Source organism: Nannobrachium achirus (assembly GCF_963921795.1).
Source record: "Nannobrachium achirus genome assembly, chromosome: 3".
Classification (NCBI taxonomy): domain Eukaryota; kingdom Metazoa; phylum Chordata; class Actinopteri; order Myctophiformes; family Myctophidae; genus Nannobrachium; species Nannobrachium achirus.
In genome coordinates this window covers 41308107-41324566 of record NC_137812.1, presented here as the reverse complement: position 1 = coordinate 41324566, position 16460 = coordinate 41308107, and the positions used below count along the sequence as shown (strand labels likewise).

Here is a 16460-nt window from a genome sequence, read left to right as displayed (position 1 = left end):
CACGCACACAGTCACAGACAGACGCTTGTTTCAAGTCAACAGTTGGTGGATGAACTCCCAGACCTGACAGTCTTTGGAGGAACAAGGACACGCCTGCCCGGTTTACTCCGCGTCCTTTGAAGGATGCGCGCGGCCCCTGAAATGGGACAGCTTTGAATCTCCTCTAATCCCACTCATTCCCACTCGTTTAAACTGCCTGAACCGAAGCCCGCTGCTGTCCTGTCACGGATATTAACTAACTTGTGATGACAGACGTTTACGACGTGGTGAGTTACATTTTAACACAATTACAGTGAACCACTAGGAGGAGGACATTCCTCCTACGCAAGTTATTTTTGTTTGTCGCTGGGCTGTGCGTAACTGGGTATTAATGGATACATACTGCGTATTATTATTAGCCATGTGTATGTGTAGTACCTATGTCGTTGACTTGTTTCTACAACGTTTTGTCGGTGAATGGAAACAGGAAGAAAAGGCGAGCCATTGTTTCATGATGGTACAGTAGTAGCTATACAACTATAAGGCAAGGAAGTTGACCATTGATTAGGTTAATGGACGTAATGCTAACGGCCAGCATGGCTGCTAGCTTATACGGCGACGGCTATAAGTTAGCTGCCTAGAAAACAAGTGGCATATGGTCGTGCTGTAAAGCATTGATTAGATGTGGTCCCTCCTCAATTGGATTAACCAGCGTCTGTTGCTTGCTATACTACTGCTGTCAGCCTGTCAAAACATTACGCCTATCCATTTAACACGTCTATACGTTGCCCGCTGGACCTGGTACCAATGTTTATGGCTGCTGCTCCCACTGGGCTGTGTTGATACCCGTGTGCCCTCAGCCCACAGGTCATGGTGGGCGGTGGGCACCATGCCACGGGTCTTGAATAAATTTAGACCACACTTGAAATGAATTACCCTTGCGTTGAATGACCTTTTAGTTAATAGCACACTAGTAACTAAGTTATCCATTAAGGTTATATAGGCTATATTATTTCATCATCTGCCTTTGTTACTGTAAGTTATCCATTAAGGTTATATAGGCTATATTGCATCCTATCTGCCTTGAAATAATTGTCCACGCGGTTATCTACAAGACCATACAAATTATTATGGACAACTATTTTTCTTTTTTTTAAACGCATGACATTTTCCTTGTTCACCTTTTTGGGACATTGGTCTCCTACTTTATGTTAATTTAAGTGAACCTCTAGTTCATCACTCTATGTCATGTTTGTCAGATGCCAGTTTTATCACTTGCACCGGAAGTGTTATTCTTAATTCTATTTCCCCCCACTGATGAACAGGTGATATATGAATAGGAGCTTGTGGCCACAACCTTTTGTACAACACTGAAGGAACAGCCCCATAGATGGCCAACCACACCCCTTTAGTGGGTTTGCTGTGTTAGACGCAAGGGGACCAGAAATACTTGAGCTAAATGCCATGGAGGACACCCAGACCAAACCAGCTACACCTGAGGCAAGTCCTGCACCAAGTCCAGTGCCCAGTCCAGTGCCCAGTCCGCTGCCCAGTCCCTCTCCCAGTCCGGCAAGGGAAGGAGCTACTACGACTACTGCCAGTGTTAACCATGTAGACGTAAGTACCATAGAGATTATATTAGATCAATCTGTGACTTTGACCAGGGGTTGCTTCAATAACGTTCATAAAAATAAAATAAAGCACGTATTCCTCGCTAGACAGTGCACTTTGTGAAGGTAACATGCAATTTAAAGAATGAAAATACATCTAACAAAGATATCTGTCAAATAGGATTATTTGCCTGTGATTTATTTTTTCTAAAAGGACAAACATTTCTCCTTACTGTGAAAACATACCGTTTGAAATCCAAATATCAGGATATTCTATTCTTTGAGCCATTGTTTTGATGTTCAGGGGACTATAAAGTTCATAGGGTATGACAGGTATGTCTTAATTCTAGACGTTAACCTATTGCCATTACCAAGGCTACAGAGAAAGGTCAGGATACCACACAGTTAATACTGTATGGTCAGTGTGTTGTAATATTCATATCTTTATTCCAATTTACGTCCCAACTGTGTAATCTGCTGACGAACAGTAGTATTCTGTGCTCTAACCTTATGTCAACAGGGTAAGTCACTTGATACGAGTGTGGAAAGCTTCCTAAGGAACCACTCTTATCATTGTTCTGATGTTTTTCCACAAGCAAAGCATTGTTTTGTTATTGTGACATTTTGGATTCTGTAGATTTGTCATGACGATGCATTATTGATGCTAATTTCACAAGGCTGCTCAGCCAACTAGGCTATTATAGTTGAGTGATGATGATAATGACCACCACATGCATTTTACTAAATTGTTGTATTTATTATATATTAGATATTATATATTTATACCTGTATGTCACCTGAAGACATCTAAAGATCTTATTGTGGGATATTTAGTGTTCAGCAAGACGATGTGAATTTAAAAGTGGTGTAAGCGAGGGCAAATGTGTCTAGAGTGGACAACTAATGTTAGTAATTGACACAACATCCGTTCTCCTACTCCAGCACCTGAATGTGAACCAGATCCAGGTGGTGGTCCGACGCTGCTCTACTCCAAATGTCACTGAGGAGACTACCTACTTCCTTCCTCGCAATGCTGCTGTGGCGGATGCAGGCACCAACACAGAACCGCCAGTGGTCTGCTGTCCACTGCTCCGCAAGTTTTGCCCATGTCCACCAAGAGGCCTGTTTGCCTCCCTCGTTACCAAAGGTAGGCACAGGGCAGAGACTTAACAATATATTCATTCATTCATTCAATATTTATTTATTCTCGAAATTACAACTGAGTCGTTAGACTCATTTACAGTGTCGTCGAGCAGGACAGAAGTAAAACATCAACAACATCATATATCAACAACATCATATATATTGTAGCTGAAAATATGATGCATTAGCTCTCTGCTACTCTGCTACATTAGCATTGTTGTCTTGCCAACTTGTTTCAGAGGTATTTTTGTTAGTGACTGTTACTATGGTATAAGTAAGTAAGTAGCCTTGGGAACCAATGGTGCCCAAGCCATAGGCCCATAGCTCAGTACCATATCCTGTTTGCATAACACAAGGCAGCTTTATATACGGTACACCCCTTGGACATCATGCTATTATATCTCAGGAACTTACTCACAATCCAACCTAAGGATGCTGATTGCAAGTAGGGAGGCATTGGGTACCACTTTTATAGTCTTTGGTATGACTCGGCCGGGGATTGAACCCTGATCCCCTCTTTTGAACTGGTTACTATGGAATAAGGGCCTGGAATTCTCACTTAAGTGATTTAAGTGGCCACCACTGTGTAACATTTAGCAGTCCTGCCATTTGTGCTGACCTTCCCACAAGCTCTGGATCTTGGGAGTTTGGAGTCATACAAGCATTTTAACGTTACTACTGACTGGCATTGTTGTTGCATTGTTGGTATGGAACTGCCAGTTCAGAAGCCACTGCGATTCCTGAATTTCTGTGTTACAATGAACCAATTGCAAGAAGTACAATGTCAAATTGATAATGCTCTCCCTTATCTTTATCTAGTTCTTTTGGCTGCTGTGCTGTTTGGAGTGGTGTGGTCCATCACAGGGAACGAGTGTCTCCCAGGAGGCAACTTGTTTGGCATCACAGTGGTTTTCATCTGTTCAGTCACTGGTGGCAAACTGGTGGGCCTCATACGTTTACCTAAACTTCCACCCTTTCCCCCACTTCTCGGTAAGTTTGAGATGACTGGCAAAGATGTTTACGTGAAGATGTTGGTGTAATATTGTCTGCTTGCTTATCTTTATTTGAATAAGAGATAGTTTACTGGTTCAGTCCAGCCTGCTGGTAAACCAGAAATGTATCTGCATATCAACAACCTTCCTATATATTAAGAACCTCTAGTTATACTCTAAACAGCACATTTTCACATTCATTAATTTTGTCAAAGTTAGCATTGGGAAAACTTGACTGACAGAAGAAAATCTGACTCATCCCACTGTGGATGAAAGTCCTCTGTGATATCAAAAGGGTGTGCAAGTATGCTAACAAAGGTGGGAGAAAAGTACTCAGTGATTAATCTCTGATTCCATCAAACAGACATTAATTATTTTATCATCATAATGTATATATTAGATTGATGTTATTCGCCTAAAATAATTGTCCTTCTAAATTCATCAAAGTAAGTAAATCGTTTTTAAACCCAAAAATATAATATTATTTGAATAACAAGTTATCACCAGATGTGGAAAAGGATGGCAAAATACAATTTGTATAATGATAAGAATCTGAATTCATGCCCTGGCCATGCCCAAGTTAAATAATCCATGTTTACCCAAACTGATATGGTTCCACCAAGTGCTATTCATGCCATGGATATTTGTGAAAATAGATTTCACTAGAAGATGGTATGACTCCTCTTTTTAACATTAACATTTTCCATGTTACATTTGTACTGAGCCCTAGAATTAGCAGCCAACTGCATCACTAAGATGGAAACCAAAGGTGTGCTGGACCCTATTAACAAACTTGATCTTCACTTTGCTTTAGGTTTTGTCAAAGAATGACTAGAGCAGGGGTTTTCAATGAGACTGTAGGCTTCCACTCAGAGTCAGACAAAACTCAGGCAACTGTCCTCCCACCAACATCACATCACACAAATTATATTATTATTAAACTATTGAAATGCAGGAATGTACAGTTCATTATGAAGTCATGAGTCTGTATGATGCTAAGAGTTAACTACACCCTTGAACATGAGATGGTGCATCTCCAGGTGTTTATCCTTCTAAAGGCCCTTTTCCACCGGCAGCGATAACGATGACGATAGCCATAAAATATCGCAGCGATAATTATGCCTTCACATTGATGTCCGATAAAGTTATCGGACATCAATGTAAAGAGGTGCCAATTAACAGCCGCTCGGGCAGAGCGCACCTCGAGCTGTTTGTCAGAGACCCAGTTCCATATCACTGTGATCTTAACCACATCGTTGTTGATCCTAGCGATGTAGATGTCGGCTATCGTTGTCTGTATCGGTGTTGGGTGGATGCTGCCGATCCACTTCAATTGAAAACCCACTTTTTTAAATCGTTATCGTCATCGTTATCGCTGCCGGTGGAAAAGGGCCTTAATAAAGGTACTACCTTGGCAGTGTGCCAAGTTTAAGTTTACACACGTATGCAGAGTAACAAAGATGAATCAGCACGAGAGTGACCAGTAGCCGAGTAGGAAATCTGAAAAAGAAAAAGCAAGAAGTGCTCCTCGTTCCATTGTTGGTTTAGCCAAACATTTCTAGATAATACCAACCGTCACATTATCACGTGACTGTGGGCCTAACTACAGTAATGTCTAGTTGATCATCTGTACCAGCTGTACTGTACCTTAATCCCTTTCTTTGCATCCATATATCATCGTTCGCCATCCCTGGCAATGCTCTGGCGCCTCAGAGATTGAAACGATTTGGGATTTTTATCTTGTACAGAAAGTTTACTTTGCCCTGCCTGTTGGTTAAGATTAGTCTCACATTTTCACTCCATCTTCCATTTCTCCATCTGTTCTGTTTAGATTTTAAGCCTGTTAAATATGACAAATTGAGAATCCGTAACTGAACATCACTGCCTTGATCGTAAAAGGTTTCTTAAAAGTTAATATCAGTTTACACTATCTTCAACAGACATCATTGCACACAATTTAACATAAACAGGCATTTGAGTCTTGAGCACATGCTATCATCCTCAACATGGCAGTTCATTGTGTACAGCTACATTTTACCACTACATGTAACTAGTGAAAGTTACACTGGCTCTCCGGCTGTGTGAGAGAGAGCTTGAAGAACAAACAGCAGTGTTGTTGCAGAGGTATCACCTGTCCTCTCTCTCCCTCTCTGACACACCACAGGAATGCTGCTGATGGGCTTCCTGCTGAGGAACATCCCTGTGGTAACAGAGGCTGTGTATATCGACTTCCGCTGGTCCGCCTCCCTGAGGAACATTGCCCTGGCTGTCATTCTGGCAAGAGCCGGCCTGGGATTGGATCCCTCAGTACGTCACTCAGATTTCGAGTGGAAATTTTGATTTTGTAGTTCCCTCCCCCAAAGCAAACATTTATCATTGTTTATTATTGCTGCTATTATGTATTTTTTTGGGATGCCATTATTTTTGTAATTATTTGGCTACAGAGTGCCGCCATTCACTGTGCTTTATTTTGAAGAGCCCTGGAAGCCACGATCGTGTCCATGTTGTGGAAATCTACGATATTGTAATGGAGATCAGTATGTTTACTTTAGGAAATGAAAAATTCTAACCGCGGCCGACCGTCGCGGCCTAGTGTCACGGAAAAAAAAAGGTTATCGCCGATCAAAGTGTTTTTGGAAGTATATTCCGAGATCAATCAGTTTCTTTGCAGCAGCAATGAATAGGAACCTAAGGAGATTACACGCTTCCTGATGATGGCGGCCGAGTTGCATCACAGGATATGAAGCTTTTTCGCTCACCAGCGGCCTGTTTACCTGGTAACCATGGTAACCATGTAACACGTCCCTGGACATGATAACGGGGCCTTGGTGCCGCACCGCTGTAATTCCTATCACGTTCCTGGACGTATGCTGCTACAAAACTGTGTTGAGGAAACCAAAACAATTACACATGCCATTACATACTGTAAGATGTAACAACAAAAGATCTTGAATCTTATGTGCTGGTAAATGAAGTATTTGTATGTTTTCAGGCTCTGAAGAAATTGAAGGGTGTTTGCGTACGTGTGGCAATGGGGCCCTGCTTGATAGAGGCCGCCAGCGTAGCCGTGGTTTCTCATTTCCTCATGGGCCTGCCCTGGGTGTGGGGCTTCATCCTGGGGTAAATACAATATTACGCTGACACTCTCTTTTCTAGGTTCTCCTTTCGAGTGAATGACGCACTCTTGTGTTGTCATCAATGCCATGTGCTTTTGTAACTTACTTCAGAGTCCTAAGCTTTGTCATTAGGCAATAGTTTAGACTTTAATTCTCACTTTGGGTACTAGGGTAAAATATCAGTTACCACCATAACCTTGTCTCTTGGTGTCCCTATTTTGGGCATTTGTCCTTATAGTTTACAACTATTTATAGAACTAACATTCACTAATATAGAACTTTTCAAGAAAGTTCAAAATATTTGCCGTATGACAAACTATGTTGTGCTTAAGTGGTTAAATGAATGAATGAATAAAGTGTGTGTTCAACCCTTTAGTTTTGTGCTTGGTGCCGTGTCTCCGGCCGTGGTGGTTCCCTCCATGCTGATGCTTCAGAAGGACGGCTACGGTTTGGAGCAAGGCATCCCCACCCTTCTTATGGCGGCAGGAAGCTTCGATGACATCCTTGCCATCACTGGTTTCACCACGTGCATGGGCATGGCCTTTGCCACAGGTGAGCTGGAGGAGGAGTTGTGTTTTTCCACGTGAGAGTGTGACAAGAGACGGTTCATTGAAATATAAGAAGGGCTGGAATTCAATACCAGTTTATGTCCTGGGGGGGGGGGGGGAATGGCATCCTGCAGAGCAGACCTCAGTGAAGTTGAGTCAGCATTGACAAAATGCCAAAAAACAAACAAACACTGGTGGTGTGAACTTTGTCACAAGCTCAGCAGGGGGAGTCAGTGGCTCACTACTGTGAGATAAACAGTGTCATTGTTTCCGGGCTTGAAGCACAGTGAACTTGACTGTTATTTATTTTTTCATGAGGGCTGCACACAGAAAAAAATAAGTCAGAATCTGTGTATTGGCCAGGTATGATCACCACACAAGGGATTTATGAAAACGTGGTTTTACTTCTTTCTGATACTGAAAAGTAATCTTGCATTTAGGATAAACACTGATGGAGCTTTTCCTCATGTTGTGTCTATAAACTGTTCAGTGATGTCTCTGTGTACAGTCTGCATGATTGAAAAGTGCGTTGGTCTCTTCTGGAAAACGCAGATCCTCAGCCCTTTACCATGTTAAGACATCTGAGAGTAGAGAAGCTGTCAGTCAGTAATCATCATGCATGATCAAGGTTTGATGAACAAAATGTTGCATTAGTAACATTTTAGTAACATTACAATGGTAACGGTAACATTGAAGTGGCATTTATGAAAGCGTCCTAAACAGCCAATCTTGGCGTACATTTGATCCCATCCTTGCTGGCTGAATGACTGTTAAAGCTTTTGTTGTTAGATTGCTTCCGTATTGCTAGATTTTAATTGCTTGTCATTGTAACTTGGAAATAAAATCGGCGTGCATGTGCATGATGTAGGCCTATGCTTTTATAAAATGTTATATATTCACAGGGATTATTTATTAGTGTGTTAGATATACATTTTGGAGTGGATACAGGTGTCCATTGCCTGTCAGATAGTTTGACAATGCTGCTCCGCATGTCTACAATGGAACAATGTGGTGTCCTACCCTACGCCAACGTCAAAGTCACGATATGATGATAAATCCCGACACTTGCCTAAATTTCGGCGTACACCAAACAGATCTGCACCACGTTGATAAATGAGGGCCACTATCTATAAAACTTGTGCTATCATCACCACTGTGTGTACTGCTGTCAATTGGTGATTCTGCCCCCCGCACCCTTAATTCCCACAGCCTTGCACACACCAGACAGAAACAGAGTTGTTATTAATGATGCATCATGCTGCTCTTTTGAATCCTTCAGGCAGCACATGGTACAACCTGCTGCGAGGCGTCCTGGAGGTTGCTGGGGGCCTGGTTGCTGGGATTCTCCTTGGCTTTCTCATCCAGTATTTCCCTAGTCGTGACCAAGTATGTGAGCTCTACCCGACTACGACTACATTAGCTGGTTTGAGTATTATTTGTCCAGACCGTGTCAAAACCAAGTCTATGTTGACATACAGTATACACCAGGGGTCTTCAACAGGGGGTCCGGAACCCCTAGGGTGTCCTTAGAGTTACTACAGCAGACTCCAAATCTTTGTGTGATAGGAACTTTTAATTTTATTTAATTGCATTAACCACTTAAACCCTAGCATCCCTATTCCCTATAATATTAGCCCAAATTTGCCGATCTACAAGCACACAAGGCGTTGTAAATCGGCTAGGTTTAAGCTATCTATAAAAAGCTTAATCTGCGACACAATACTATTGTGTACAATATGTAGTGGGGGTCCCTGCTTCATCTCTCTCAGTTAAGGGGTCCTTGGCCTGAAAAACATTGAAGACCCTTGGTATTTATTTTGAGAGTTAATTACGGGTCCATTTTGTTTACACAATCAGAGTTTAAATGGATACATTAACTGAGGAATGGACTGTGTAGATTTGTGATATCATGTTTTATAGATAAAATGTTTTATATATATTTTGTTTTAATTTTGTTTCTAACAAATCTTTCCAATTTTATGTCTGTATTATTTTAAAAGCTGATATTAATTCAAATTCAGTTTAACTTATTTCACTTGAACCGTGAGATGTCGTCAACTACCTAATCACACACGTGTGAACATGCAGTATATACATTATTGTATTGTTATAGATTGTGGATTGATTTGCGTTTTATTATTTTTTTTCTTTATTGCTAGAAACACTTGGTGATGAAGCGTTCCTTCTTGGTGCTGGGCCTGTCTGTATTTGCCGTGTTTGGAAGTAACCAAGCAGGGTTTCCCGGTTCTGGAGGCCTCTGCACCTTAGTGTTGGCTTTCCTGGCTGGCCTCGGCTGGGATAAAGAAAAGGTCAGCAATAACACATACTGTACTGTACATGCATACACATTCAAAATGAAAAGCACAGAATTTCCTTCCCTTCTTCCTCTTATGGCTTCCTGCATTCTCAATCTCTATGAAAACAAGTTCCTAGTTCATACTAGTTGTCATTTCGAATTTCAACAGACTTTGAAAGTCAGAAAAGGAATATTTTATTTGCAGTTGTACATATTTTATCTCTGGCTTTGGCGTCTGCTGAAATTGTATCTTGGTCCTCCTAGTGCATATGGAGAAAAGACAACCTTACTATAAGCTAAAGGACCTTACCTTACCCACATTTATTTTGTGCGATTAATTAGTATTAATTTAAACTGCTGGGTTATGAGATAATGGGACGTATATTTCGCTCCAAAATCGAACAAACTTTCTTCCTATCCACACGCATGTCTATTGAGTCCAGCTGTGATCTAATTAGTCTGTTACTTACTTACTCCCTGACAGGCATGGTGCAAATGTTGTTTTGGCAGCTTGTGTGCTGATCCTACTTACTGCAGGGGTTCACATCTTTATTTATTATTGCCAAGATCCAACTGTGTGTGTTTGTATGTGTACTGTGTAGGAACCTGTGGAGGAAGTTGTGGGGATGGCCTGGGATGTGTTCCAGCCACTACTATTTGGCCTGATAGGAGCAGAGATCACAATCTCACAGCTGGAGGGAAACACAGTTGGTAAGATCATGCAGGCAAACAAATAGACGGATATCTTAGGATGTCTGTGTGTGCTGTCCATTGTGAGAGATAGACATATTTGTGTATGGATGCAAATCCCTTTACATAACCACAAAACAGAAGTCATAATGATAATCTTTTATATTCACAGTGTATTTCACAGGCCAATAGAATCTCCCTGGGGGACGCTGGTCAAAGGAGAATATGTGTTTTAAGTGGTTAAAGGGATATTTCACTTAAAAAAGAAAAATGTGGTCATTATATCGTCTAATCAGGCTTTTGGGAGCACCCAGGGCAGTTTTTAAGTTGCTTGATTCAGTATGATTGATTGATTTTTCTTTATTAAAGTGTCATGCTTCCAAGGAAGCCTAGCCCCAGGGGTTAAAGCAAAAAGAAATCCCAAGACGGAAATTAATTTTTGCAGACATGCCCCTTTCCTCTGTACCAACCCATTGTAACTTCAAACTCCATTTTAAGCATGACAGATTCATTGAAAACAACCGTTCTTGGTTCTGGTGTGAGCTGGCTGTGTTTTTTCATTTATTTGTAATAATTATTTTGGAAAATGAAAAAAAAAATACAAAAAAAAATACAAAAAAAAAAAGTATGTATATATCGATGAATCTATCATGGTTAAAATGGAGTTTGAAGTTAGAATGGGTTTGTATAGGAAGGGGTTGTGTCTGATAAAAGGAATATCAAATATATAAATACTGAATCAAGCAACTTCCCAGGTGCTCCCAAAAGTCTGATTAGATGATAAGGCCAAGTGAAATATCCCTTTAATGTGGTCGGATCAACGGAGGCATTGTTTAGTTGGGGTCTAACGTTCATTGTGTTTATAAAAATAGTAATATTGGGGACAATTATGACTGGACTCCTCTTATCTCTATGTCTTAGGTCTGGGTATTGCTTCTTTGCTTATTGCCCTGCTGGTTCGACTACTCTTCACATTTTGCTGTGTGCTGTGTGCGGGCTTCAACTTCAAGGAGAAGGTGTTCATTTCCCTGGCATGGATGCCCAAGGCCACTGTACAGGTTTGGAAGTTTGTCTGCTAAGCCACCCCAGATTATTATTTCTGTGAATATAAAAATGTCATCTCGGCTATTTGGGATTGGCTTGCTGTTATATTGATCCTGTTCGACACAATACATGCTAATGAAAAGGTTTTAGTGAGATGAGTAATCAGCTTTTATTTTAACCTATGATCGAAGTATAGCATAACAAGGGGTGCTGGGGGGCGGCCATTGAAATGTAATGAATATCGATGCCACGTTATAATTAAGCAATATTACACGAGAGGGTGTTCTATATCGTCAGATATCATCACGCCTGCATATATGAGCTGTCAATTTACCATAACTTTTTACTTGCAAAAGCTTGAGTGGATCAATACCATGGCTTGTAGTAGAGAGGCGAGTTCCATTGGCAGCACAGAAGTGATGATATATGACGGCACAACCTCTCGTGTAATATTGCGATTATACAACTGTTAAAAAAAGAAGAAAAAACACATCAACTTAATTTCATTCAATTAAGACATTCGATAGATACATTTGTAATTTTTTAATGCCACATTTAGCTACTATGTCCCTGAACTCCACATGAAAACTGCTAGCCTATAGCCACTAGCATAGTGCTGGGACAGGCAGCCCCGGCAGCTTTTTTTGTGACAGCGCAGCTGATTTTTTTGATTAATGAGAGTTTTACATAATGCTGAATATAATCACGGTCACATGATTGTTTCAACGAATCAGATTGCTTCGTCGGAACTACCTGTTGTCCAGGACATCCTCGGGAACGTTCCCATAGTCCATTCACAGAGGTTCAGTTGCGCTCCGCACCCCCTGGTCAAAACTACTTCCTGAATTAAAAAAAATTACATTTTATTACACTCTGTTTCATGTTTCCTTTCCACCCTCAGGCAGCTATTGGCTCTACAGCATTGGACATGGCCAGGACTAATAATGATGAGATATCGCAGAAGTATGGCATGGATGTGCTGACTGTGGCAGTCCTAGCCATCCTTCTCACAGCCCCCATAGGAGCCCTCCTCATAGGCCTTTCTGGACCTTACTTGCTGCAGAAACCAAGGAACCCATCCTGGGGTGAGCCAGTCAAACACAATTTATCAGCCTTTTTCTTAGGTAGGTACAAAACAAAGCACAATGCGATGACCCCACCCACTCTCCCTTTCTCCGTGTTTTGGATTAGTAAAAGTCTCTTGCCCACTTTGCTTTGTAGTAGGGCGGCATGGCTATAAAATCGTTCAATTTTGCGATAAAAGCGCCAAACTTGGTAGATATGTTGATTGATATATTAGAAACAAATCTGGATATCGGGCCATCAAAAATTTTGATTTTTCAAAATGGCCACTAGCGGTTTGTTGTACCTTCCTAAATCACCCTCTAGGAGCGACAGTTTTAGTAATAGGAAGCTGAAATGTTGCATGCTGTGTGTGCATGTTCATGTCAATTGGTTAAAGGGGGGTGTGGCAATGGGAGTGGCCTATCATAAAAAGGTGCATAACTTTGACATAGATGCACAGATTTGCACAAAATGTTGTGGAAAGGTTGGTCATGACCCAAATAACATCTGAGTAACTGTTCACACCATCTTCCAAAAAAGGGGTTTGTCATTAGGACCAGTGTAGTACCAGTACAAAACCAGAAGCTCCCTGTGGTCCAAACACCCAGAGGTCGTAGCGGCACGGGGCAGGGTGGAGGAAGCATGGCTTGGCTTTGTATGTGAGCCTACTGTGGAGAGACGTGGGATACTGAACGAGGCCAAACAGCTTCTCTTCAGTACCTATGATAACATCAAGGGGGAGGAACTGATGGAGAGGGTGCAGAGAGTCCAGGCAGCGCATGGTGAGAGGCAGTATGGAGAAGCCTAGACGAGGACGAGGACCAAGGAAGAGGACCAAAAGCACAATACAGCCATCAGGTTGTTCTTCTTCACCTCCTCAATTCAACTCCTCAGGGCCAAGATCTGGGATAATGTGGTTCTCTCCTCTGGAAAGCCTTTTTGGTTTTCCTCGGATGAGGGTCGATGGCATGCCGAATCCGGTTTAGTATCATCCGGTTGTAGACCTTTGCTGCAATACAGGTCAGGCTGATGCCTCGGTAGTTGCCTAGCAGGGCAAGGTTACAGAACTGTAGGATGATGTGGTCAAGACATCAGTTCTTTACGACCTCTGGGGGTATGCCGTCCGGCACAGCACTCTTACCCTCTCTCAGAGTGTTTTTCACCATGGCAAACTCAGTGACCATGAAGGGATCATCCTTGATGTTGAGGTCCTGGAGGAATGATGGTATATCTTCCTCCTCTCCATCTGATGTTGTGCCCAGCAGCCCTCGGAAGTGGTTGAACCAGGTCTCCTCACTGGTGTGTCCCTCGAGCTGTCCCTTCATGGTCCTCTTCCTTGGTCCTCGTCCTCTTCCAGGCTTCTCCATACTGCCTCTCACCATGCGCTGCCTGGACTCTCTGCACCCCTCCATCAGTTCCTCCCCCTTGATGTTATCATAGGTACTGAAGAGAATCTGTTTGGCCTCGTTCAGTATCCCACGTCTCTCCACAGTAGGCTCACATGCAAAGCCAAGCCATGCTTCCTCCACCCTGCCCTGTGCCGCTACGACCTCTGGGTGTTTGGACCACAGGGAGCTTCTGGTTTTGTACTGGTACTACACTGGTATTACACTGGTCCTAATGACAAACCCCTTTTTTGGAAGATGGTGTGAACAGTTACTCAGCTGTTATTTGGGTCGTGAGTCGTGACCAACCTTTCTACAACATTTTGTGCAAATCTGTGCATCTATATCAAAGTTATGCACCTTTTTATGATAGGCCACTCCCATTGCCACACCCCCTTTTAACCAATTGACATGAACATGCGCACACACAGCATGCAACATTTCAGCTTCCTATCACTAAAACCGTCGCTCCTAGAGGGTGATTTAGGAAGGTTTAACAAACCGCTAGTGGCCATTTTGAAAAATCAAAATTTTTGATGGCCCGATATCCAGATTTGTTTCTGATATATCAATCAACATATCTACCAAGTTTGGCGCTTTTATCGCAAAATTGAACGATTTGTCATGTTTCAAGAGCTACGCCGCTCCACTATTGGGATAGCTTTGGTGCCCCATTATGAAAAGCACTGACGCTTTCATTTAACCTGTATTGCAGGGACAGTATGAGGATTTGCATTGCCGTTGTTTAGTTTGCAGTACTGAGTGTACCTCTACACAACAGTGCTATTGTTTATTGTTCAGATTTATGAGCTGTCAATTTACCATACCTTTTTACTTGCAAAAGCTTGAGTGGCTCAATACCATGGCTTGTAGTAGAACCTCATGTTTTAATGCCTCTTATTTTGGCCTACCTTCCTTTAAAAACATGTTGAACTAGAAGCAGTGCTCTTCCGAGCACAGGTCTCCACCAGGCCACACAAATCGGCCTGTTATAGCGCCACCATGAGGCTGATTTAAAAAATGTGGGGCAGAGGTTCTGAATTAGCATCCAGGGAGTGTGTGTGCTCAGTTTGGCAGCGATCGGGCCAACGGCGCCGGAGATTAGCTGGTAACAACCAGGCCACACAAATCGGCCTGTTATAGCGCCACCATGAGGCTGATTTGAAAAATGTGGGGCAGAGGTTCTAGATTGGCATCCAGGGAGTGTGTGTGCTCAGTTTGGCAGCGATCGGGCCAACGGTGACTGAGATTAGCTGCACACAAACTGCGAGGACACACGGACACACGGACGGACGCACGGACGGACGGACGGACGGAGGGGAAAACATACTCTCCCTCAGCCTTCGGCTGGTGGAGACAATTAACATGACATGACGACTAAGCAGTCTCCCAAAACAGTCATCACATCTGCACTCCCTGCTCTGGCAGGTCCAATTGTTTTAATTTGATATGACTGTTCCAAAGCTGCAAAGCTCCAACATCGAAAATACTTTCAAACTAGTTTGAACATATACTGTATTAACCTTTTGCCATGTCGTGGCATGGCGTCATCATTGCATTGAGTGCACGTATTAGTGATTTCCATGTTTAAGAAAACAAGGACAGAATCGTGATATTAAGTGATGTCATGTAATAAGGAATTTGGAGATTTTGTTTGTTTGTAGAGTAGACCATCGTAGTAGACTAGACTATCCTCAGCAGAAATGTTTTTACACTTCTGTGCCATACCTATGATTGTATGCCTACTGAACTGTTTTTATTACAACACACAATTGACTGAAATCAAAGGGACACTCTTCCCACTGACTTTCATCATATGCCTACATATACAGAAATATATATTTTGCTTAACAATTAAGTGGATAATGTCATGAAACATTTATAAACTAAACTATTAACTATTCAAGTAGGCCTATGTGCCAGCAATGTTCCTGTGTTTCATTATGTGTTTTTCAAAAGCCCTTATAGAATAGTGCATTAGATTAGTCAGGCCAATAGGTGCTGGTGCTGACATTATTATTGACGCAATATTTATTTTTCTTCACAATCTTGAAATACAGGGACAGGAGCAGCAGGAGCTGAAGGTGACAGTGAGACTCCCATAACCTATGAAAGTACCCTCTGACACCATTCTATCATCAACTGTGAAACAGAAAGACCACAGACCTTCATGTAACTGTACCACGTGGTTATAGTGGAGCATCTTCTAGCCACATAGTGGCCCTCTATGTTTCTGTATGTGTTTTTGACAATCACTTCTTGGTGCTTGACTTGGTGCTTGCTGCTTGACATTCTGCAGGAATACACATCTATTCATCATTATTCCATGGCCATGCAAAGAACTATCCGTTAAATCATACTGTATATCGGGCCACCTCAAATATAGTTCAGGTCAACTGTTTAATCATTAAATCAACACTTTTCATACGTTAAACTGCACGCAACCTCATGACCTTTTCGTAAGTCATTTCCACACAAGACATCTTATAATCTAATAAGCACTATTGATTTTGGTGGCCCCATGGCCTTTCTCCTAGCATCATCCTTAGACCAAAGTTTCACTTTTTTCTGTTTTAAAGGCACTTTGTAGCT

The 16460-nt window shown here is 42.0% G+C and overlaps 1 protein-coding gene across 2 annotated transcripts; it reads left to right on the top strand.

The window, feature by feature from the left end:
• Positions 1-94: 94 nt before the first annotated feature.
• Positions 95-16056, top strand: LOC308281147 (sodium/hydrogen exchanger 9B2). Of its 2 annotated transcripts, none has more exons than XM_080721253.1 (13): positions 95-266; positions 1305-1596; positions 2532-2736; positions 3552-3722; positions 5889-6031; positions 6717-6844; positions 7217-7392; positions 8668-8774; positions 9548-9697; positions 10287-10395; positions 11296-11432; positions 12320-12542; positions 15929-16056. In XM_080721253.1, exons 2-13 carry the CDS (start codon positions 1444-1446, stop codon positions 15991-15993), a joined length of 1767 nt encoding a protein of 588 aa, XP_080577379.1. In that variant the 5' UTR covers positions 95-266; positions 1305-1443; the 3' UTR covers positions 15994-16056. The 2 variants fall into 2 exon arrangements, with proteins under 2 accessions (XP_080577379.1, XP_080577380.1); XM_080721254.1 differs by having other exon boundaries at positions 12320-12503; positions 15929-16051.
• The last annotated feature ends 404 nt before the right edge of the window (positions 16057-16460 follow it).